The sequence below is a fragment of the Gossypium raimondii genome, chromosome 7, assembly GCF_025698545.1.
Source record: "Gossypium raimondii isolate GPD5lz chromosome 7, ASM2569854v1, whole genome shotgun sequence".
Taxonomy (NCBI): domain Eukaryota; kingdom Viridiplantae; phylum Streptophyta; class Magnoliopsida; order Malvales; family Malvaceae; genus Gossypium; species Gossypium raimondii.
In genome coordinates this window covers 42035054-42060338 of record NC_068571.1, presented here as the reverse complement: position 1 = coordinate 42060338, position 25285 = coordinate 42035054, and the positions used below count along the sequence as shown (strand labels likewise).

The following is a 25285-nucleotide window of genomic DNA, read 5'->3' as shown; positions in this document are numbered from 1 at the left end:
ACCATTTCAGCTCTAGCCTTTCTCTTTTTTTTTTCGCTTCTTCGCTTTACAAAAACTTCCGTATTATGAAAAAATAGGGACAACCTGGGTTTGTGAAAGAATACATTTGCATGAACATTTTTAGAAACAGAAGAGAGGCAAACATAATACACCCAGAGTTCGGCAATCTACAAAGTTCATAAAACTATATTGTAAAGTATTTGCTAATTGGTTTTACAAATTATTAATTTGCAACTTGCTGTACCAACAATATAGATTCTTTTTATGATGTTTCCTTATTCCCAGAAATGATTCTTCTAATAATTTAGGTCTAATTATGCTTTCGGCTCCTGTACTTTTGAGGCCTTCAACATTTAGCCTGCTACTTTTAATTCCATAAATTTAGTCCACCTGCTTGTTTAATTTAATAATTAAAGCTTAACTGATAACATTGTTAACTAACTTCTTTTATATATGAATATGTGTTATTAATTTGATTTTAATTTTAAATAACACCTTTGAATTTCTTTTGTAAATAGAAAGGAAGTAAAAGTTTCGATTTAATAAAAGCTTGGATACCAATTTATGATCCAAGTGACATTAGCCATAGGATTTGAATATTAAAATGTCATGCACTCAAATTTAATAACATTGTAAATTGGATTTTAATTTTAAATTCTTACAAAATAAAAGTAAAATAATTAAATTTTAAAAGTATTAGACTGAGAGCAAATTAAACTTAATAATTTATAACTTCGTCAATTCTTATTAATATAATATTGAGAAACAGGAAAGGAGAGAGGATGAATGAATTTGAACTCGTGTCATTTAAGTGACTAACAGAAACTCTAATTACTGCTTCAAACAAGTGTTGGCATGCATATTATATAATTAACAACATGAATCCGTAATTTGTAGAGCTAATTATTTAAATTCTCCACTTTCTAGCATTTATGTATGGTTCAAATCCTACAAATCAAGGGATTTCTAGGGTGACCCCTTTCGAGGTAAGCTTTTGTTTTGAAATGGTAGCAAAAGACTTACATTGAAATCAGATAAAATTTGAATAGAGTTGGTGTTTTTTTAAAGAAAATATTATACATAGTTTAACATATTTTACAATTTTTATGATTTTTTAAATGAAATCTTTTGTTTGGAATTAAACTGCAATTGAAAAAAATAATATTTTTCAAGATATTTGTATATAGTAAATGTTAACTTTATTATAATTTGGACTTATTTAATTGTTTTAATGATATAGAGACTAAATTGATCTATTTAATAATAAAAGAACTATTTTATATCAATCCCTATAATACAAAGACCTTCCAAATACTTTAACACAAAAATACACATTTCTATTAATAATCTTTAGAATCCATATTCAAAAATAAAAAGAATATAATATTTAGATAAGGGTAAACTACACTCAAGGTTACTAAATTATTAGTAATTTCATATTTTGGTCACTCAACTTCAAAAAGTTATAAAATGATTATTGGACTATTCAAAAGTTTTCATTTAAGTCACTAAGTTATTAAAATAGTTGTTGTATAACCTTCTCTGTTTGTACAACATGTACCAACTAAAAGCTCTCTTTTCTATTCTCTTCTACAGTTTAGTTTTTTCATAAAATAGCTTTGAACGTCACGAATCTACGAACCAAAATCCAAACTACTTTCGTTTATGATCTTCGACATTGATCATTAGATCAATTTAGATCTAAAGTATCTTCTTCTACTCGTCAATGTGTATTGATTCACCGTATAGTTGTCAAACCATCTATTGGAGCTTGCTAGCTGAACTTTTTTTAAAAATATAATAGTCCAGTGACGTAAATAAAAACTTTTAAATACTTTAGTGGTCACTTTGTAGTTTTTTAAAGTTGACTGATCAAAACGAAACTTACTAAATAGTTTAGTGACCTTAAGTGTAGTTTATCCTTTAGATAAAAATATCGATGTGATCCGACCAACTTGGGGGCAGTTTAGTAAATCCAGCCAGAGACGAAAAAATGGAATTCAACCTTAAGAGGACAACTTACTTTCAGCCCCCACCGCACTCACCATCACGTGCCCTCACATCCACATTTGACTTCTCACCAATCTCATAAAATGACCCTTTTAACCTCCTTTTCTACCATACGTTTACATCACGCGCTATAAACTCGCGGTAACACAATTCAGTACATTTTATACAACAGCGAAAAGATCTAATTTGGTCTTGTACTTTTTTGTGGTTTTGATCTGCATTAAATCTTATCATTATCATCACAAGTAAATCATGAATCGTACATTTGCACCGATGAGCTACGTGTCAATATCTGGACTGTTGATCAAACACGTTTATCTTGATCCCAGACAAAGATGCGGATTTCCAGAACTGTACCTTCAAAATCATCTAATTATGCAAAAAAAAGAAAAAAATTTATTCGTGCAAGTGCAAGTGGCCAAGTGGGGTGCTTTATGTTTAATCTTCTTTTTTTCTCCATTTTTTCTGGGTTGTATTTGTGCTTTAATATGAAACCTTTTTTTAGGGTTTTTTAATGGTTGATAAATTTGGTTTGGATCTGGGAATTAGGCTTCAAGGTTGTTCTTTTATAAATGTTTTTTTTCTGAACTTTAATGCCCTATTTTTCTATTGAATTTTAATGTTAGGGTTGTTTATTGCTAGTTTTTCTAGCAGATTTAAACTCTTTGTGCTTTCGATTTCAATATACTTGTCTTTTTTGGCTTTGAGTAAGGATAAGCTGAGCTTTATTCTCTTCTAGAAATTTTAGTTCTGTTTGTTTACTGAGAAATATTGAGAAAAAAAATTACAAATCCTGGAAAAATTTTAGTTTATTGAAGCTTGAAACAAACCCTTGATTTCTTCTCTTCTCTAAGCTTTTATTTAGTAAATTCAGCTCTTGAACTAGTGTTAAAATCCAATAAAATTTTCTTATTGACTTTTGAAGTTTTTAGTTAAAAAATATGGAAGATCATAAGGTGTTTGACATTTTGTCTTTAATTCTTAAGGCTTTATAATATGCATGATCATCACATATATATAAGTGCCCCTCTTTCTTCTTACTTGTCCAGCCAGCTAGGAAGATTCCAGAATCTTCGGCGAGTTTTTGGTGAACAATTTGCTTCATTTACAGTGAAATATATATACATATATATTATATTGCCAGGATTGTCTAGGATTGGTGACTTAAATCGAAGTTATCATCTTTCATTACATGTGATATTACTTCACTGTTTAATGCTCACAAAGTTATGTTTTTTTTATCTTTTTGAATGGACATATATATATATGTATGTATATACATGTATATGCTGTCCATAGTACTAATGTTGCTGTTAAGATCATAGTATATTGAATGTTACATACGGTTGCGCTGTTGTGGTTATGAACAGTGTTGTCAAGGGCGCAAGGTGCACTTTGGGCGCCAGCATCCTTATATTGCCTCAGGCGCAAGGCGCTACAAAAAACGTTAGCCTGAGTGAAGTGAAGGGCAATATGCATATGTGTGAGTTTTTGTAAGTGTTTGTGTGTATATATAATATATAAAGCTTAAGATATAAACTCCAAAGTGTGGTCTGCAATTTATTGGTCAATATGCATGATTTCCTTATGGTCAATGTTGTTGAATGCTCAAATATTGAGAAATGTAGAGTTTGATATTATCTTTTTCTTACTAGTAAAGCTATATCTAATGAAAATAAGTGAAAATTAAAAGAAATTAAAGAGAAATTCAATCAGGCAGGGTTTTTTTATGCTTATTGCCTTATAAAAAGTGCGCCTAGGTGCACTGATCAAATGGGCCTCGCCTGGAAGGGTCTGAGGCATTTTTGTTGAATAATGCTAAGGCGCAAGGCGCACACCTTGACAACACTGGTTATGAATTTCTTAGGTTGTGTTTGGGAACTTAATTTTCAAAAGATGATTTTGGATTAAAAAATAGTGCAATTGGAATGTTACATTTGTGATTATGCGAGTGTTTTGCATCATAAACACATGTAGGTGAAACAATATTATATCATGCATAAAACTATTCCTTTTTTAATTTTTATAAAGAAATTGAAACTCATATAAAACCATTACATATTTTAGAATAACACAATGGTTCTAAAATGAATAAATAAATTGTTTTCAAAGAAAATGTGATTTTTGAACAAAAAAGTTCACGACCACGACAGTAGCGACACGTTACCTCCACGAAATCTGCAATTAAATTCTCTACTGCAGTTTAGAGATGTGCATAGAGGATAATGTTCTTTTGAACAGTTTTTTCATGTTATTACATGATTTGTTTTTTTGACATTTATCTTTAATTTTTTCAGGATGGTTGGAATCGCGAGTTATGGATGTATTTCTATTGCATTGGGGTAATGGTAACAGAATTTATCATATTCTATGGTAAGCAATCCATTATGATTAGAGTATTTGTCTACTAAGTATAGCTTCTAGGCAGTATATTCTTATTATTTACTTTTTTCCTGTTTGCAGATCTTAGTTTAGTTAAAGATATGATACATTATCAATTGACAACGAGAGAGAGCACGTTTGTAGCCATTCATACATGGTCATGGATGCATACAAGCGTGCTCTCTATCGGTGTCATGTGATTTGTACATGTCTCTCCTCGGTGTCTATTTGCTGCAATAGCTAGCAGGCGATTCTTTCTTATTCAGCTCCAATTCCTTTAATGAAACATTAAAAAATAGATTGATCGTCATTATCGTGAATACAAGGAGTGGCTACAAGCATGTTACAAGCATGTAACCTCAGAGTCTCAATAGATTTCCATTATTAATGTTTGATCATGAATTTGTGGGGTTGAAGATATTTCCTTCACTAGAAAATAGAAATAGAAAAATTAACACGAATTTTAAACCCAAGTATCTATTCTGTTTATTAACTAAAGTTCTGTTCATAATATCTACTAGAATAAGTAGTATGCATATTGGTCCTTTCCTCATTGCACCGATATTCGCAAACTGCTTGCATCTTAAGATAAATAGGATCAAATTTAGGTATGGTGTCTTGCTTTTGTTCGTGGCGATGAAGTTAAACCGTTTTGCTAGCTTTGAACCATTATGATCATTTGAAGCTCAATGAATGATGTTAAAGGAAGTAAGGAACTTCTATCGTCAGAATCTAAAATCAATGTCCTTATAAGATCCTTAGTGTTTGCTTTTCAGTTTCTTTTCATATTCCAACCTTATAAGATCCATTGTCCGTTTGATTCAATTTTTCTTTGTAAGATGTACATGTATCAGGTTTATATACTGTTGTGTTGTGCAGGAATTTCTTCATTGACATTAAAGAGAAGTTTCATGTAGGTAAATTCTTTGCCCGTGCTTGGTGAATGTGGCTGATATTGCACTGTAACTTTTACTTGGTTTTATTTTGCTTGAAAGAACTAAAATATGAATCTGGACCGTATTTTTTATATGTAATATCATTGGTAGGCAATTATATACTGATACTATAGGGAGAATGAAGAGTCAATGTAACATAGGGTAAATAGATATGGCAACTTATAACAATTCAATATGATATCCATGACCAGTTGGGCAACCCAACTGACCTGCACCATTGTTGTTCGCCGCCCCCCCCCCCCCCTTCCCCTTGTTTGTAGGCATGCATGCTTAGAAGTACCTTTTGCGATTTTTGTTGTTAGGACATTTGGCATATTGTTTTTAGCGCAAAATAGATACAATTTTTTTCCTACATAAAGGCTTATAAGATATTAATTGCATGCATCAATAAATAGCTCATATTTGAGTGAAAGATTTGATATGTTATATAAATTGTGATAATGAAATGCATGCTCTTTGCATAAAAAGATGAATTTCAATTTCTCAAAACATATAGGTATTTCGGTTTACCGTTAAATACCTATCCGATGAATCGAAGGTATAAAAAGAAGCTGTTGAATGTATCAGCTATCAAGGAAGAAATACCTGGATCGGAACCGGGAGCTTGTTCAATTGGTTCATGTACCCATCTTCTAAGAGGTGGTAACTATCACGCTTCAGTCTATTCTGACTCGGAAATGGCTTGAACTCTTTATCACTCCTCTCTCTGAATTTTTGAATGAGGGAAACGAAACCACTGCCCTTATCACTCATAATTATATGCTTTTAGGCTTTTTTTTATATGGCCAAGGTATCATTCATGTCCATTTTACCATCCGTGAAGACTAATTTTTTTGGAGCATCTCATTCTCAAGTCTCATAATGATAAACATAGCGGTAAGTGCCTTCGTTTCAACACTTTAACACTGTTTTCTCTCGGGAAATTTAACTCGGTTTGAAGATATAGGATTCATGGATTTCATACCCGATGAATGTAATCATCTTGAGTTGGTGTTATGCTTGTGACTGATTATAGCTGAAACCTTGTTTTAAAGCATGTATGATTGCTTGAGCATTGGTCTATTGATGTTGAACTTTTTAGGTTTACCAGGCAATGTGTAGAACTGAAGTGAAGATCAATCAGTGAAATGGTGAATAGGTTGATTCTACATTGAATAACATGACCTCCAATCTTGTATCTTCTTGTTTTGAAAGTGTTGACAAGAGATGTTTGGCACCTCGTTTAGTATCGGTCAACCTAAAACCTAAAAATGTGACTGTTTTCCAAGAATGCGCTCGTATCTGATTGGTATTGGAGCTCTATTAGAAAGTTTTTTTCTCATTTCACTTGCAGGGGTTGGCCTGCATGCCGTATCTCTCTTGCATTCGATGTGCATGTTTGTTTTCCCTTCCTAGGGTGATAGCAATATGTATATATTAACCTCTTTTTTATAGCAATATGTATATGTTATCCTTTTTGAGCTCTAAATGTACTATATGCCATGCTTGAACTGTCGATGAGTTGTTTATTTATAGGCCTTCCATATGTTAGAGTTTCTGCATTCGATCGATTTGGTTATTGGTTTTGGCAGTTTTCTTTGTTCTTTTTAAGTTCTTGTATAGCAATGTGCATGCTTGTAACAGAGATGAATGATAATCTAGGACCCCTTCCAAGGTGTCGGGACCACCACTAAATCCCCCATCCAACCCTTTCGGGAATGCATTTTACAGTGTTGGTTCTGGACTGATTCGAGGAGGATTAGGTTGGTAGCTAACCATTCCATCAAATATCTTTCTTGTGCATCATTTTAGTAAATGCATTACAATTCTAGTACTTTACTTTTTTCAGATAGGCAAACACGAGTTTAGCGATTTACAATTTCTTTCTCCTTTTAATCCTAACAATACCATTTTAGCGATTCAGATAGCTCAACAAAATTCTGAGGTAAAACCATTGAAGTAATCTCCCGAGTAGTTGGTCTGCTTCAATTAACAGATAAGCAAGTACTTCTCCGATCCTCAGTATTACATCCAAGTGAACGATCATGCATGCATGCATGTATGTGGATCTTTTTATTGTTTTGTTGCATGTTCAGGGTCTTTGGACAATTACTGAGCCAGTTGGAGGGCAGCACTCCTATAAACCTCCCATTGATGGCATTTGCTACGAACTTGGTCCTTACCGGCATCTCATTAGGTCCATCAGGAAAGTAAGTTCGGATAGTTGTAATGCTTTAAGAGCTTCAAATTTGATCTTTGCATAAACATCAACTCTCTAATTCGCGCCAGGGTCAGTCCAGAGGGGCCGGTTTCTCCAAGTACTGCTGCTGTAAGGTATTATTGGTTTCAGTAGGGGGAGGAGATGCCCCATTGCTTGAGTAATTGCATATGCCGGATCGCATTACTTCATAGTTCTGTGGATTTGTTTGTGCATAGGCACCTTCTAATAGCAGGATTTAACCCCAAATTTAGTTTTTCCTTGTTTCAATCCAATCTGTTATGCTTGGAAATTCTGATTAATTATCTTATTTTAATTGTGTTTTACACTTTGTTTCTTTGTTGTGAAATAAACAATGAACCCTAATTTGCTGCATAATTATTTGTTACTTAAATTAGTGAAAAAGAATGAAGATAACAAGTTTATGCAAATTGCATTTGTTTGAGTAGCTTAGCAAATATTGAGAAAGGAAATGCTTTGATTGCAATTAATAGTATGCAGATATGTGTATCTTTCTAGTGTTTGATTAAAATGTATTTTATTAAACACATTTAACTCAATTGTATGATTTTTATTTTGGTTATGGCTATTTTTAAGGAAAATATTCTATCAGGAATATTTAATGAAGTTAATTATTTGTACTATTATAAAATAGAAAGATTAAATTAAATCCTCTCTTAGGATTAAATTTTAAATTTGAGTAATTATATCTTAAAAAATTTAAATTTAAAGATTAAATTAGAAAAATTGTTAAAAATTAATATAGATAAAAGAAATAGGGCAATTTACCAAAAAAAGTCGGTTCTTTTTTAAATTTATTGAAATGGGCTAATTTTTTGATTATTTACCGGAATAGTCTATTTTTTGGGAAATCGCGTTCACGTCAGCGCGTTGACATGGACGCGATGTCCTGACACATAGCGCATTTTGGGGGACGTGATTTTGATTTTTTTCACGTTTGGTTTTTGGCTTTTAGGATTTAGGGTTTAGGCTTTTTAGGGTTTTTAGGTCCCGGAATAAATTATTTTGAGTTAACGTTTCTGAGCAAATAGTATAAAATCGCTTCTACCAGGATGCTATTTGAGAAGAAAATGTGAAATCGCGCCCTCGTGGACGCGATTTTGCTACAGTAGGTCATGTAAGAAATAATTTTTTTTTGACGTTTCTGAGCAAATAGTATAAAATCGCTCCTACCAGGATGCTATTTTAGAAGAAATTGTGAAATCGTGCCCTCGTGGACGCGATTTTGCTACAGTTGGTCATGTAAGAAATAATTTTTTTTTGACGTTTCTGAGCAAATAGTATAAAATCGCTTCTACCAGGATGCTATTTGAGAAGAAATTGTGAAATCGCACCATCGTGGACGTGATTTTGCTACAGTAGCAAGTTTGGGCTGAGTTTATAAATTAGGCAGAAAATGTTCTTAGAATGCATAAGTCATAGCAGAAACAATTTAGAGATGCTAAGAAAGTTAGAGTTTCAAAATGAGTGAACGTATTAGTGCTGTTATTTACTACGATGGTGAGGTTTGCCACATCGAGAATGGTGTTTTTTTTGTCGGAGAATACGGTGCGACTGTCATTTAACCAGAATATAGATTTGACAGAACTTCGTAAAAAAATTAGGCGTAAAATCTTCGGAACAACGCCAATGAAAGTTTTGTCAATCACATATCGATTTTGTTCTTCTGTTGATCCGGTGACATATGACTCGTTCGACATAAAAGGTGCTCGTAGTTTGGAGGCAATGGTGCAGACTCATCTTGCTAGTGGAGCGTCTTATATTGAGTTATATGTACAATTTACGTAGCCAACTGATGTACTTCCGTTCGGTGTTCGAGATGTATACACGACCCCTGGCTGACACTCGGTTAGCGGGTTACAAAATACGGAACAGCCCATGTTCGGTAGCACATCCCCTGCAAGACACTCTGTCGGTGGATGGGACATGTACGTCTGTGTATCGACGTTTGATGCTGGAAATACGTACTGGAGAACTGCATCAAGTTCTAGTGGATGGCAATCTACATCTAATTGGGGACGTTATCAAATGCCCAGAAGAAGGGATGACGTACTACCTACGACATCAACCAGTGAGGGGACGTCGTACGCTGCAGATGATTGTGGGTTAGAAGATGACTCCGATGTGGATAATTGGAGTGGATCCACCTCGAGAGCCCGGGCCGGATGGTGCAGAAGTGAGATTATTTTCTGAAACGGAGTCTATTCCAACAGAAGGTGAAGATGCTGAAAGGAGTTCAGATGATGAAGAAAATCCACAATTCAGAGCATACTCATCTCTAGCCCACATGCATAATGTCGATCTGTCAGCAAATGATGCGTTAGAGTTTTTAGATCTACCACACCGGTTGCGCGATCGTACAAGTTCGGGGGTAGATTTCGGTGAACTTGAAGTTGGTAATCAGTTTACCAACAAGGATAGTTTTATTGATGCTTTGAAACAGCATAGCATCAAAAACAGTGTTAATTACCATGTCGTTAAATCAAAATTTGATAAGTTTGAGGCGAAGTGTACGGTGTAAGACGGCACATGTTCATGGAAAATTGTCGCCTCATTAAGGAAAAGGACAGGGTTGTGGGAGATAAAAAAAAGTACAAAGGTCCACATACATGTGCTGCAGGTACAGTATTTAATGTATCTGAATAATAATTTTATTTTTCAATGCTGAGTTATTTAATGTACTCCCTCTGTAGGTGTTTCACAAGATCATCCCAAAATGGATTCAGCTATGTTAGCTAGCTTGATACTGCCCACGATAAAAGCAGATCTTAGGACTTCAATGCCGGTGATAATTGCCAATATCCGTAGCCAAATGGGGTACATGCCCTTTTACCGCAAGGCTTGGATAGCTAAGCAAAAGGCGTTGGAGAAGATGCATAGTGGGTGGGACGCCTCATATAATGAAATATGGCAGTGGTGTCAGGTGCTAGAGAGATACGTCTCAGGTGCCATCACAGACCTTGAAACGGAACATGCGTACTACAACGGCCGATTGCTACGTGGATGCCAAGTGTTCAAACGCCTATTTTGGACCTTTAAGCAATGTCGAGACGCATTTCCATATTGCAAGCCGTTGGTACAAATTGACGGTACATTCATGTTCGGTAGGTATACTCATCGGCTATTGGTTGCAGTGGCACAGGACGGCGGTGGGAGAATTCTTCCAATTGTATTTGCAATAACACCGGGGGAGTCGTCTAATGACTGGGATTTCTTTCTCTCTAGGTTAAGGAGGCATGTGTGCCCCCTAACCTGATATCTGTGTTATTTCAGATCGGGGCGCCGGTATACTAGCTGCATTTGATCGAGAGGGAAGCTTGTGGCAGCGCACACACCATAAATATTGCCTAAGACGTTGCTTCGAACTACTATAGGCAATATCCATCTAAGAGCGAACGACGACAAGTGACCAACATGGGTATTTAATCTATAACTGAATTATTTCGTTTATAAATTTGAATTAGTTTTATTGGTAGAAGTGGTATAAAAGATTCTCTATGATCTTATATTGGCAAGGTATGAAATAAATAAAGATCGTTTTTACGAGATGTTTGCAATTTTACGATCCCAAAACGGAGAAGGGGTGGACTACCTTTGTAACATACGTTTCAAACAGTGGGCACAAGCATACGACGAAGGCCTACGATATGGCCATATGACGTCGAACCTGGCAGAATGCATAAATTCTGTTCTTAAAAGAACCCGCCATCTACTACTAACATCGGTTGTGCGAGAGACATTTCCTTTTGGCGGCGCTATTTCCAAAGCGAGCAGCAACTTATGCAGGCCAGATGCAGGGTGGCCATATATGGTGCAGTAAGGTGGTTCAAGAAATTAACAAGGCGAAGGCGAGGGCAAACATCATGCACACAGTGTGTCACGATCGAGACAATTTATGGTTTCGCGTGACTAAGTTTGACAGACCGCACCAAGGTGTTGTTGGCGGGCAATATCGTGTACACTTGCGAAACAGGACTTGTGACTGTGGGAAGTTTGATGCACTTCGTTATCCATGCGCTCATGTTATTGCAGCTTGTCAGAAACTCCGTCTGGATCCGATGAGTTATGTGGACGAAGTGTACAAATTAAAAACATGTACAACGTATGGAGACACATTTTCCCACCGGTCCCAGATGAACGTAAGTGGCCGCCCGTATCTCTTGCTCCTTTAAGCTGTTACCGGATAGAGAATTGCGTCGCAAACCAAAGGGTCGACCTTGCTCCACTAGAATATGGAACAATATGGATATCCGAGAAATAGCCATTCAACAGAAGTTGTGCGGATGGTGTAGGAACCCAGGCCATACAAGTCGATCATGCCCTAATCGCAATAGTTGAATGTAATTTTAGAAAAAAAATTATATTTTATTCAATTATTAATTGATAATTGTATTAATTTTTAGTAAAATTATCAAATTAGTTTAATTTCTTAATTGTTAGTACCAGTCAAAACATTTTACCAAATCTAATATTATGTAAAATTATTAAGTCCAAAAATTGTGTTAATGGTTAGTAAAATTATCAAATTATGTAAAATTAGGTTAGGGTTAGGGTTTTAATTAAATTAGGTTAGGGTTTAGGTTTTTAATTAAATTAGGTTAGGGTTAGGGTTTTAATTAAATTAGGTTAGGGTTAGGGTTTTAATTAAATTAGGATTTTATTACATCAAATAGAACTTCTATTTTATTATATCAAATAATATCAAAATAACTCGAAAAATTTCTATACCTATTATATCAAATAAACTTCTATTTTATTACATCAAATAATATCAAAATAACTCGAAAAAATTTTTATGCGTATTACATCAAATAAACTTCTATTTTATTACATCAAATAATAAATTTAAATACGGCAATCAATGTCTATGCCCGGGGGATTTGGTTTCACATGGCGGCCATCGACGGTTACACGCTGGATTCCTCATTCCTCTAGCTTTCGGTAGCGGTTGTTCTTCCTCCGGTGGTGATTGTGGTTCTTCCAGTTCGACATCTGGTTGTCGGACTTGGGACGATGATCCACCTTCAAAGAATAGTGTATGTGGAGGTGTTTGCATCATGAACGTCGATGGTGTTTGAAAACCATACGTTGGTGGAGATTGGTAAAAAGGAGAGCTCCCCGACGGCCCCCCTTGCGATCCCTCCTGCGCCGCTAGCCTAGATACCGGCGGTCCGCTCGGGATAACAGGAAATGGAGCTGAACCGGGCATTTGGCTCCAACCTGCTATAGGATTCGGAAAAGGATACATGTAAGGGTTAGAGTACATATAAGGGCTAGGAAACACACCTGGCATCATAGGGAAAGGCGGTTGCGTGGGTATCATCTGTTGAATTGTTGCGTCAGGTGACTGTGTCGGTGCTCTCATTGGGGATGGTGATTGCATGGCCGCTGATGATGAGCCGGGTGACTGTCTGGGCCTCGTTGAGGGGCTGCCTTCGTAGTCTTGTCGCCTTGGATTTAAAGGCCCGCTACTTTCCCTTCCGATACGTATTTGCCGCTGCCTCTCCTCTGGCGTAAGTAAATACAGCTTGCCATGGATCCTAAACCATGGCATATATTCTGGAACGCACGCTAACTCCGGAACGATGATTTGTTCCCGAGTAGGTAGATATTCATGCCGATTTTCCCACATTTTCGTGTATTCAGACCAGTATCTAGGCCAATCCGTACCTAATAGCCAAAGGTCGATTTTATGGTAATCGTCAAACACCTCATCGTCAAACACCTCAAGGTCCGCAGGAATCGGTTGTCTACATCCAAACTGTCGTAACACTCTGTCTGTCTGGTGGGGCTCCACGGTTGCATAGTTGATCAACACCACTTTCGCGTGCTAAGCGTTCGGATTTTGTAAAAACTCTTCCGGGATTACTGCCCGAATTGCCGGATCCTCGTATGGTGTCCATTGAAACTATATGAACATGATAGAAATATTAGTTATATACATATTACTAAATACTAAATACTAAATATCAATCGACTAGCAAATGTATGGAAATATCTATTTGCAATAATACTTACTTCTGCTTCCGACCGTTGCTCCAATAGAAGCCGTATATCTTCAAGTTCAAACGGTAATCCACGATAACTTGCCATTAAATAAATTTTTAGCATACTTTTATTTTTTAAAAATCTACATAATAATTCCAAAATGTAATATAAAATTTACCTCGTTACGAGTGGGAATGTATATGGGTGGTTCACTCGAGGACGTAGAAATGGAAAGAGAAACCGTGCCCATGATTGCAGTAGTGATAGGTAACCTCTGATGTTTGCTCTCCTCGGTCGCGTCGCCCCGCACATCTCCCGATATAATGTTACCAAGACAGCAGACCCCCAACTAAATTCACTGGCTCCTCTAAAATCAACGAGTTTTAGCAGCCACCTTAGATGTACACGGCTCCGTGACGTGTCGGGCATCAGATAACCTCCAATTATTTGAAGAATGTATGATTGAGCATATCAGATTCTTTCAATTTCGGTTGAATTTTCATTCGGATCGAGGAAGGTGGCACGTAACTAGCCCATCTCGACCTTACCTCCATCCATTTTATCCGGAATAGCACCCAAAAGCTCGTAGCACACCGCCTTCCAATTGCTAGATTTGGCAGACCCGGTGACTGGGTGCCCGTCCACCGGCAATCCCAATTGCAGATGGACATCTTCTAGAGTGATAGTGCACTCTCCACATGAAAGATGAAATGTGTGCGTCTCGGGTCTCCACCTCTCGATCAACACACTGATCAGTTTCGGGTCCAACTTGCATCCCCGGCCTACCGTCGCCACGTGCCAAAAACTCGCTTCCCGCAGGTAGTTCTCTACTAACGGTGATGAAGCATGCATATTCCGGATATTGCATTCCAATAACCGATCTTCAGACTTTTATAACAAATAATAAATTAATAATTATCTAAAAGTACATAAATAAAAAATCTTAAATAATATTTAAAAATTAAATTTAATACTTACCATTTTCATTTACTCCCCCGATATATGATTCCTATCAAGACGAATCAATGATCCGCCATTGATGAAAATATAAAAATTTAAAATTATTTTAAAAATATAAAAAATTTTAAATTATTTTAAAAATGAAATTGAGGGAAATTGAAATTAAATATGGATTTGAGAGAATTCTGGAAGGAAATTGAGAGGAAATTGAAATTAAATATGGGTTTGAGAGAATTTTAGAAGGAAATTTGGAAGGAAATTGAGAGGATTAGAGAGGAAATATTAGATAGGATTTGGTTGTGAAAAAAAAAAGGGTGGGGGTATTTATAATTTTTTTTTCGACCGTTGGGGGGGCAATGGTCAAATTTTTGACCATTGGGGTACTGTTCACGCGCGGAGGACATCGCGTCCACATCAGCAGGTCGCGCTAACGTGGACGCGATGTCCTGACACGTACCCTGACATCGCGCTGACGTGGATGCAATTTCCCAGAAAATAGACCATTCTGATAAATAATCAAAAAATTAGCCCATTTCGGTAAATTTTGAAAAAAAAGGCTTTTATTGGTAATTTCCCCAAAGAAATATTGTGAAGTTATCGAGTGTTAGTGTTGCTTTATATTTCTTTATAAATTATAACAATAAAATTAAATATATGATTTTTTTAATAATTTTTATAATTTATTCAGAGTTTACAACTTTCTTCCAACAATTTCCCTTAGTCCAAAAGGAATATCCAAAAGCAAATGTAAAGCAAAGCATCTGTCTTTTTCTCACCCAATTTTCTTCCTAAACAAACAGAAAATATATTACATAATCCTGGGGTCTACCTTGGGGCCATCTCTATACCAGCAACCACAAACCCTTCAAACAACACAACCCAAAATCTTCCACGATTGATCAATAATGAACGAGGAGTAAACTTTCCTTTTCATCACCTTTCCTTTTCATTATTTCATCGTAAACTTCCATTTTTTTTAATCCTTTTTAGGAACTTCAACACTGAAAATTCATTTGTTTTCCAGGTCCAACCAGCAGCACCACCAAAGGGTTCACCGAAACGACGGCAACCCCGCGGTCCAGTCCAGAAGGCTAACGTCCACAGCCTCTTCTTCTTCGTCATCATCAAAAACAAGCGTCCACGTTACAGCCTTAGACGGTCTAGTCAACGTCAATTCCCTCTTCACCGTAGCTGTCTTCGTCGGCCTTTCTTTGACAACCCCAGGTCAACACAGTCTCGAGAACCGAGCACCATGCGACGCCGGCGTCGATGTCGCAAAAAAGCTCTTGGTCTTCGAAGTTGTCTCTTTCAGCTTCTTCCTTTTCTCGTCGTTGGTGGCGCAAGGACTGAAACTGGCCATCAATTTGTTGAACAGTAAAGACGTCGACGAAGCGTTCAGGGCGCACATTAACCTTAAAGTTTTGAGGTTCGGGATGATGGGCTCCGCTGTCGGGTCCGTCATGGGGTGTTTGTTTTTGATGCTGTCGATGGTGAATGTGATTGAGATACGGTTGGGGCTGTTGTCTTGTGGGAGCAAATCTTCGGTTCATGCGGCGGCGGCGCTGGTTGTGCTGGTTTCTTTGGCTCTGTTGGTTTATATTTCCACGGCGGTTTACGCTTTCTTGCATTGAAATAATCGAAAAAAGGTGGCCAATATTAAAGGATTAATTTCACAATAAGTCCTTAAACTATGATTGGGATTTTAAATTGAGATTAAACTTTAAAATGTTTTAACTCATTTCTTAAAATAACATAATCATATGAACGATGTCATTTTATATTAAGTATTTGATGGAATAATATTTAAAATATATAAATCTATTTTTCTACCAGAAAAAATTATAGGCTTTAGTCAAGAGAAAACTCTCAACTTTTTCAAAAAAATAATTAAATATTTTTTCACTCAATTGTGTATTTAAACTTTTAAAATACATCAAAAGGCTCTTAAATTTTTAAAAAATAATTAAGCCCTTGCTTTTATTTCACTTAATTGAGTACTTGAACGGTTAAAATGCATCAAAAGGTCATTTTTGCAATTCTCCTTTTATCATTGTAAGCAAATGTTTAAACTTTAAAATAATTTACAAATTTCTCAAAATTCATAATCATATAAACTAAATTTAAACTGCGTAAAAAATCATGCTTTCAAATTTGTTCTGCTAATACAATTGAATTAGGACCCTAAGTTAAAACTTTAGTATTGTTATTAAGAGATTATAATTAATTTTAATTACATCTATATAAAATTTTAAGTATTTATTAGAAAGTCCTTCCAACTTTTTAATATTTTGCTCATTAATAAGATTTATTCACTGGTAGTGCATCAAATATTATCCAAATTAATGTATCATTGGTAATACTTTTAAATTAAAATTAAAAAATCAATTTAGAATAAGTATGCAATTAATCCTATTATATAAATGGAAGGTTACTTTTTATTTTACATTTTTAATATTAATGGGTCTAATAATGAATTTAGTATTATTTATTATTTTAAAATTTAACCTCTCTAGCTTTTTATATTATTATTAGTAAAGTGATAGCTTGAAGTTTAAAACAAATTAAGACACGGCACAAAAACAATATAAAAACTTGATAATTGATTTTTGTAAATATATTTTGTATTAAAAGTGTATAAATATAAATATAACACATTTTGACATGATAAAATAAGCAATTTTTTCATTCTAAATTTCAAAATGTTGATGTGACATTAAATTATTGAAAAAGCTATATAATTCGAATTTTCATTTTGACATACTTTTAAGTGTACAATTTCCTTTACAGTCAAATTACTCTTAAAAAATTACTTTTACAATGGTACAAGATTTTCAGGGCAACAACATTGTATCTTACTTTCCTGCCCATAAAATTTTCTTGCCAACCAAACAAAATCTCTGATCTACCATTTGCCATTGATGGTTGATTCACCAAATTTTATGGAGTTTGCTGGTTACCTAAATGAATGTCCAATTAAAGCAATGATTAACATAATGAATACCATTTTACTCGAACCGGAAATCGATGTTGCACCGGAAAAATTAACTCTCTGTGCCTGATCCCTGCAGAACATAGAAAAGTAGAGAGATTAACAGCAATCAAGGAAATATATATATATAGCTGCATTGCTTTGATATCTTACTTCTGTAATGACGACAGGATACCGCAGTATATAGAATTTTCCGGCAACAGAACCTCAGATTGGTCAACCTCGGGATTTACGACGCTTACATAGGTTTCTTGTCCTAGATACCATGAATCGAGATTTTGCGCTCGGAGATTCCAAATGCCTGCATTGTCAAGAGAAACTAGAATTGCCGCCCAGGCTCCGGGAAAGACCTGCAACCGGGTATCATGTTAGAAGCCATTGTTCATACATGAGATTTTGAAGTAACAGTACCACAGTGGCCCTTGTACTAGGGGTCAGATTATATTTTGTGCCCTCTACTTAAAAAATAAATAAATTAGTCCTTGTATGTCAAATTAAAAAGCACACTATTCCTACTGTAAAAAAATTCATCCATTTCTACTATCAAAACCTAGTCATTGTACATCAGGATAAAATCGTGTAACTGTCTGGTTATTCCGTCAATCACGCCAATTTTTAGCCATAAAAATGAATAAAATTTTTAACAAGAAAAAATCGATTTGCTCTCAATCTGATATACAGAGATTAGTTTGCCTTTTTCTTAGTAAAAAGGACAAAATACAATCTGACTTCTAGTACAGGAGACTTCATAGTACTTTTACCGAGATTTTAAACATATGAGTTCCATCAAGTTTGGAACAGCTTCGTACGAAAGCATTTGCGAATGAGATCACGAGGCAGGGATATATACCTGTGTGGTAGAACGTGCAACGCCATCCCATTTGTTGTACGTGCTTCGGCTGTTCTCCGTCCACACTCCAAAATCCATACTAAAATGAGGGAAAATTGTCAAGTTCGTGTATCCTGGCATCCATTGATAAAGAAAGTAAGATATCGAAAGCTAAAAGCTTACCCGACAACAAAGAATGCGTAGCCATCCAGATGGTAGCTTTGAACTGTGGTGTCATTATTCTGAAAGATTATTTCCATAAAACCTTTAAAAGTGCCATTAATCACAGATGTATCAAGTTTCGGCGGTCTGTTCATCAGTTTATTTGGAAAATCAAGTTTGTAGACCCCGGGAATCTTGAACTGCTGAGCAAGCTTTAAAGGTGTTGAAGGTGGTAAATACGAAATACCATTAAGGGTCGTACGCTGTTTTCCATCTACAAGCTCCACAGGCCTGTTGAGGATCACGTACACATCTGTCACGGTAATATCACCGTACTTGAAAGATCCTTGTGGGTTCGGACGAGCAGCACCAGCCGAGACGTTCCACCTATAAATGCACTGAACGGTTTAAATGAAAACCGTTCAATCCTTATAGCAGCTAAAATAAAAAGATACAGAAACGAACTATAACCTTATTGATCGTGCTTGATTCATTGAGAAATATGCATCATAATCATTAAGACTAGGAAGAGGACCCGAAGCAGGTCCCTGAGAGTTAGAGTAGTGCAAGATAGCGACTCCATTAACTTTGGACCAGTCGGATGAATTAACAAACCGAGGACTGGCTACGATGTAATAATCAGTGCTAGCGTTCTGATCCATGGTAACCAAGAACGAGTACGACTGGCCCACATGAATATCCATATTTGAGTAGTTTTGCTGAACTGTGTACGATCCTTCAGTCTCGACGAGAAGTAGGTTATGGTTTTGAATTCTGAAATTTAAGCTAGTTGAAATTCCGACGTTGTGAACCCTAAAGCGATACGTTTTTCCTGTTTCAGATTAAATATAAAAGATCTAGCTATTACAGTAGGCACCAGGAAAAGAAAACCGATGGTCTAACGGCAAAAAACTGAGCATTTATGTACCTGGTTCGACATTTATGATCTGGTAAACAATCCCGTTTTTAACAAGCGTCGGATCATAGCGATATGGACCATATCCATTAATAAGAATACCATCCGGAACACCAAGGTCAACTCCATTCTCGACATCTTTCCTTAATCCCTGTTTTTTCACACAAGAAACAATTTAGTACCCGATTAGCTGACAGACACTACAAGCATTGAGAAAAGAATAAATAAATTATTTGCCGACCTTATGACTCTTAGTATACCAGTCACTAATAAAGATAGTAATATCACCATCGGGCATCCCAAAGGGTAACGGAATGACTGCTCGGTTGTTTATGATGATTCCTCCATAGCCGCCTGCAGCTCTTTGGAAGTTTAAAGAGGGGAAGTAAAAGAAACTCCCTATCTGATCTTTGACTTGAAACTCATACGTCCAGTTCCAACCAGCAGGAATCGGACAATTAGTCCCAGAAACACCATCTTGCCAAGAATTTTTCCTATGTTGTATACCATTCCTGCATTACAATAAGCAATTTACAAATATTAAGACAGATATTACCCTTTTCGATATTGATCTCTTTTATTCAATCCTTCATACCATGTAAACAGAAGTGGCTCGTCAAGATCGTTCTTCACATTGACAACTACGTTCCAATTTGTAGTGACGTTGAGGATCGGTCCAGGAAACTGTCCATTGATCCCAATCACCTGGAATAATGGCATTATATATATATAGGTCATAACTCGTGACATGATTCGAGGTCCTGAACAGGCAAGACTCAGAAGACTAACATGCCGGTTCTGACAATAACTATCGAAAACTGAGATTTCTTTCACCATATAGGACCGGTTATATCAAAGATTAGAAGCAGAAAAGTGTTAACAAGTTCAAATGTATAACTATCGAAAAATGCCATGCATTTTTTTTTTTTGATGAAAGCAAAATGCCATGCATTTGAAAACCAAAGTATTAGAAACAAAAAGGTGAAATACACAATATCAACCTCCATATTTACTTGGTAAAGTATCATAGAGCCCCTTGTATTAAGAGCTAGAGTGCATTTTGCCCCCTCAACTAAAAAAATGAGCAATTTAATCCATGTACATTAAATTAAAGAGCAAACTGATCCCTCTGTTAAAATTTTCATCCATTTCTATTGTTAAAAATTGGTCCATGTATGTCAGAATGAGGCATACGTGTAACTGTTTGGTTATTTTGTCCAATTTTTAAAAGTGAAAATAGATGAAATTTTTAACAAAAATGACCAGTTAGCTTTTTAATCTAATGCACAGGGACTAATTTATCCATTTTTTAAGTAAATGGGGCAAAATGCAACCTGACTCTTGGTACATGGGCCTCGATGGTACTTTTACCTATTTACTACTATCAATTTGGGAGATAAAAATTAGAATCAACATACTAAACATTCTTAAAAAATGATTTTTTTTCTTTAGAATTGCATATAAAGTCCAGCAACTCTTACCAAAATTAAATAACTGGATAGCAATAAGTTGTAAGAACTCCACTAAGGGGTAAATTTACCATGGAGGCCCTTGTACTAGGAGTTAGATTACATTTTGCCCCCTCTAATACAAAAATGGACAAATTAATCCCTATATATTATATCAAAGAGCAAACTAATCCTTTCAAATAAAATTTTTATCCATTTCTAATGTTAAAAACTAGGGTGACTAATGAAATAACCAGAAAGTTACACATGTCATGCTCTGTGTACCCCATGTTGATGTACAAGGACTAGTTATTAATAGTGAAAATAGATGAAAATTTTCATAGAATGGTGAGTTTGTTTTTTTGATCTATCGTATAGAAATTAATTTACTATTTTTTTAGTACAAAGAGCAAAATATAATCCGACTTCTAGTACAAGGCATCCATGTTACTTTTACCTATGCTAAAGCCACTAATGATATTTATTTATCTAATGTCAGTAAATTGGCATAATTGGTGTAGACAAAAGCTACAATTAATGGAATCCGATTGCCTTTTAAAAGACTTCCAAAACAATTATTTGGCATTATCTAAAATATGATTCTAGAGATGATTTTCTTGCTATAATTTAACCATATACCCAATAATTTCACTCCTAAAAATTAACACTAAATCAAAAACTAATTAAAGAAAAAAAATCACACTGTAACTTATTCATTAAGCAGAGAAAAACTGGAATCTGCAGACAATTCAACATACATTTTTTTCATCCAAAATCTTAAACGCCCATTAAGCTAAACATAATTCCCACAAAGGCCAATTGTTTTAAACAAGTACCCAAATTCAATTCAAAAAGCAAAATCAAAGCTGCAAAAGAAGAGAAAAAGAACCTGTTGTTTATCACCAAGAGGAGAAGCTGTGATATAAGAAACAGTCCAATCATAGAACACATAAGGGTCACCTGCAAAAGAACTCACCACAAACAAGAAGAAGAAGAAGAAGAAAGAAACCTGTAAATCTGGTGACCCAGATACCATTAGATCTCTCTATTTGCACCCCCGAAAAAAGAGCTTTTTAGGGTATATCTTATCTTCTTTGCTATAAAGACAAAGAAAAAACAATGGGTTTTTTTTTCTAGGAAACGGTGAGCTGTAGTAAGGGTTAACCGAGTTATTCAGTGAGTTCGAGGGTGCTGATTTTGAGCACATGGGAAAGTGGCACTGGCAAAGAGGCCATCTTTAAGGCGCCAATTTGTTTTATTTTTCTGGCTTTGGGTCCCATTGTTTTTTCTTCTTTTTGCCTTTACAAACTGACCCACCATGAATTTAAGCAATGCAGTGTATAATGTTTCAATTATGGAGTAATAAAGTGACAAAAATAAAAGGGGTTTTAATGCTAAATTCTTTTTACCGACAATTTTGGAGCTTTCTTTTCAATGGCAACTTAAATTTTGCATGGGTAAAATTTTATTACTAGTCACATAAATTTTTATAAAAATTATAAAATATCACTCAATTATTTAATTTTATTTTTTATCATCAGCTAGCTAATTGTGATAATATTCAAAATTAACATAATAACAATTTTAATGCTCGACATTTATAAATTTAGTCTTGACTTTAAAAATTTAACCTTCAGATTTACACATTGTGTAATTTAAAATTTTTTATTTTTACAATTTTTCTTTTAGGTGATAAATTTAAATTTTAATTTTTTAGGTGTTAGGGTGAAATAGAACTACAAAAGATTGAATTACACAATGTGTAAATATTAAGGGTTAAAATTGTTATTATATTAATTTTAGAAACGATAAAAAACAAAATTAAATAATTAAATTATAATTTTATAATTTTTTAGAGTAATCAAGAAGTAAATTGAATCACTATTAGCGTAATCTATCTTTTTGTGTTCACATGAAAGAGATAGGCGAATCTGGATTTCACTTGCCAACAGTAATTCAAAGTATCTTGTCATCTTCTCTATAGTTTTGAATCTATTGGTATTAAGTTATTCACCAAGTAGCGTTGTTTGTACAATTGAGTGCTTTTTTTCAGAGTTTCTACTTTTTTCTAACACCATGGTTGATTGATCCCAATGGGATTCTTCCTTCTTCTTTTTTTTCTTTTGATTCTGGTGGTAAAAAGCTTCTCTTTTTTAGTCCAAAATTCATTGAATTTTTTGGGTAAATTATTAGTAAGTTAACGTTTTGATTACTGAATAATTCGAAAGTTTTCATTTAAATTACTGAACTATCCAAAAACTTTTATTTAAGTTACTAAATTATTAAGGCTTTTTCAAAAAAAAAAATTGGCTAGCAAGCTCTAAATGACAATTCGACAATTAATACAGTGAATCAATACCTGTCGACAAGTAGAAGAAAATGTCTTAGATCCAAGTCGATCTGATAACTAGCGTTGGAGACCGAAGAAGAAAGTTATTTGAATTTTGGTTCACAGATTTGTGATGTTTAAAGTTGTTTCATGAAAAAATTGAATTGTATAAGAAAAAGGGAAGAAGAGTTTTTGATTGGTGCAGACAGTGCAAACAGAATAGTAGCGATTTTAACATCCCAATGACTTAAACCAAAACTTTTGAATAGTTCAGTGATCATTTTGTAACTTTTTGAAATTGAGTGGCCAAAACGTAAACTTACTAATAAATTAATGACTTGAGTATAATTTACCCATTTTTGGGTTAATTTCATCAAATGTCTTTACAAATAATTTTCAAATTTTAAAGTAATCTCTAACCTTAAATGCACATATTATTAAATTAAGTTTCAATATGATTATACATAAATTATTAAAATAAATTCCTAGGAATAACTTATATTAGGATCATCCTAAAAGTATAAGTTTTAGGCACTAATAAAAGTTCACCACATCATTCAATGTAAAGACATGAAATTATTATTATACTTCCATCCATAATCAATCTACTCTACAGCTCTATTTTAAAAATAAAAAAAACATAAGTAATTAAAATTAAAAAATCAAATAACATAGAAACTTTAAAATTTACACAATTGTTGTTACTGAAGATTCAATGCAATATTTTTTTTTACTTTAAAAAAATGTATAATATGAAATAGAAAAAATTGAAATGAAAAAGGAAAAATCTAGTGTCTAGAAACTACTTTTTTTTAATTTAGTTGCACAAAAATAAAAAATATTAAAAAACAAAATGATTAAAAACTATAAAAGAAGAAAAGATATTTGTTTATAGTTTAAAAATTAATTACTTCAAGTAATTTAATTAAAGTTAAATTAAGTTGAAGAAGATAATAAATATAGATAGGCGTATAATAATAATTTCAAATGATACGGTGAAATTTCATTAACGTCTAAAATCTGTACTTTTAGGGTAACCTTTCGATTGAAATGCATGTATTCTATTAAAATTCATTGAAATTTCAATTCTAAATTTATTGTACATAAAATCTGGTAATTTGGGCAGGGTCTAAAACTATTCCTAATTTAATAATATATATATTAAGTCAAGGCTTGTTTTTAATTAACTCAACTTGGGCATCAATCTGTTTCACTGTTTAAAATTTAATTTATTAGAAATATATTTTATAAATAAATTTAAATTTTAAAAATATTTTTCTATTAAATTGGATTTCAATCGAATTTATTTGAAACATAAATTTCTTTTAATTCAAATTCCGCAGGAATCGAATTGACCCCATCTGTAGGCATATCTAGTAAGATCTTTAGTGAGGCCTACTCAAATGGCATTTTCAACTAAGCCAATGGACCATCATTATTTCGCCCCTACATTACCCCCCCGCTTTCTATCAGTATTATGTAGATTCTATCTTTGCTAATTGACCCACACTTTGAAATGGACACCACCAAAATGTTTGGCTTGCTTTTCATTTCTTGTAAAAAATAATTATTCTGCAGATTTAATAAATCAATTTTCTTAACACGGGTTATAACGGTAGTTAGAATGAAAATAAACAGCGTAAAAAATAAAATAAAAAAATAATTGATACAACCAATCTTTATTAATGCAGTTTAGACACAACAGTCTTATGTCTATAGAGTCTCGCCCAATGAATGATATTGTTCAACAATCATCTAGATCACTTATTAGTTTAAGCCCAATCTACTCTTACACAAAGAAGTAATTGCAGCCCCAATACCGATCCCAATTATTACAAATCACTCACCTAAATACCTTACAATACAACAATAAACTCTCCAAAAAATATCTAAAAAAGTATCACAAAATAACCACAATAAAACACAAAAAAACTGTAGACAAAGACACTCTAAAACTTCTCTTGATGTGTGGCACAAAACATAGGCCTCTTCAAGTGGTCAAGCAATAGTGTTTTGATAGGCTTTAAACTCTTATTTAAAATATGAAATTATCATGAATATTTATCACATAAAAGTCTTCATAAATCAGTCTTCCAAC

General features: G+C 34.3%; 2 protein-coding genes and 1 long non-coding RNA gene across 19 annotated transcripts; 2 read left to right on the top strand and 1 right to left on the bottom strand.

The window, feature by feature from the left end:
- The first annotated feature begins 2376 nt into the window (after window positions 1-2376).
- LOC105790478 (hypothetical protein) lies at window positions 2377-11097 on the top strand. Of its 17 annotated transcripts, none has more exons than XR_008197523.1 (5): window positions 2395-3493; window positions 4308-4383; window positions 5272-5309; window positions 5845-7537; window positions 7617-7923. It is a non-coding gene; the product is annotated as a hypothetical protein (long non-coding RNA). The 17 variants fall into 17 exon arrangements; XR_008197521.1 differs by having other exon boundaries at window positions 2395-3503; XR_008197508.1 differs by adding an exon at window positions 11083-11097 and having other exon boundaries at window positions 2377-3503; window positions 4308-7537; window positions 7617-10984.
- Window positions 11098-15276: 4179 nt separating this feature from the next.
- On the top strand, window positions 15277-16193 carry LOC128031875 (uncharacterized). The gene is made up of 2 exons (XM_012618128.2): window positions 15277-15430; window positions 15539-16193. The coding sequence occupies exons 1-2, from the start codon at window positions 15420-15422 to the stop codon at window positions 16143-16145; spliced, it is 618 nt and encodes a 205-aa protein (XP_012473582.1). The 5' UTR covers window positions 15277-15419; the 3' UTR covers window positions 16146-16193.
- Window positions 16194-17232: 1039 nt separating this feature from the next.
- Window positions 17233-22083, bottom strand: LOC105790525 (monocopper oxidase-like protein SKU5). Its single transcript, XM_012618175.2, has 9 exons — window positions 21748-22083; window positions 20006-20115; window positions 19652-19922; window positions 19423-19561; window positions 18966-19326; window positions 18516-18881; window positions 18354-18432; window positions 17657-17853; window positions 17233-17576 (listed from the first exon to the last, which is right to left on the bottom strand). The coding sequence occupies exons 1-9, from the start codon at window positions 21892-21894 to the stop codon at window positions 17468-17470; spliced, it is 1779 nt and encodes a 592-aa protein (XP_012473629.1). The 5' UTR covers window positions 21895-22083; the 3' UTR covers window positions 17233-17467.
- Between the last annotated feature and the right edge of the window lie 3202 nt (window positions 22084-25285).

Bases quoted from the DNA above. Each gene is read 5' to 3' on its own strand.
- LOC105790525 (XM_012618175.2), bottom strand. From the start codon at position 21,894: ATGGTATCTGGGTCACCAGATTTACAGGTTTCTTTCTTCTTCTTCTTC. The intron at 19,562-19,651 runs GTCGGCAAATAA...GTGAAAAAACAG, and splicing joins GGTATACTAAGAGTCATAAG to GGATTAAGGAAAGATGTCGA. The intron at 17,577-17,656 runs GTAAGATATCAA...TATGTTCTGCAG, and splicing joins ATCCTGTCGTCATTACAGAA to GGATCAGGCACAGAGAGTTA.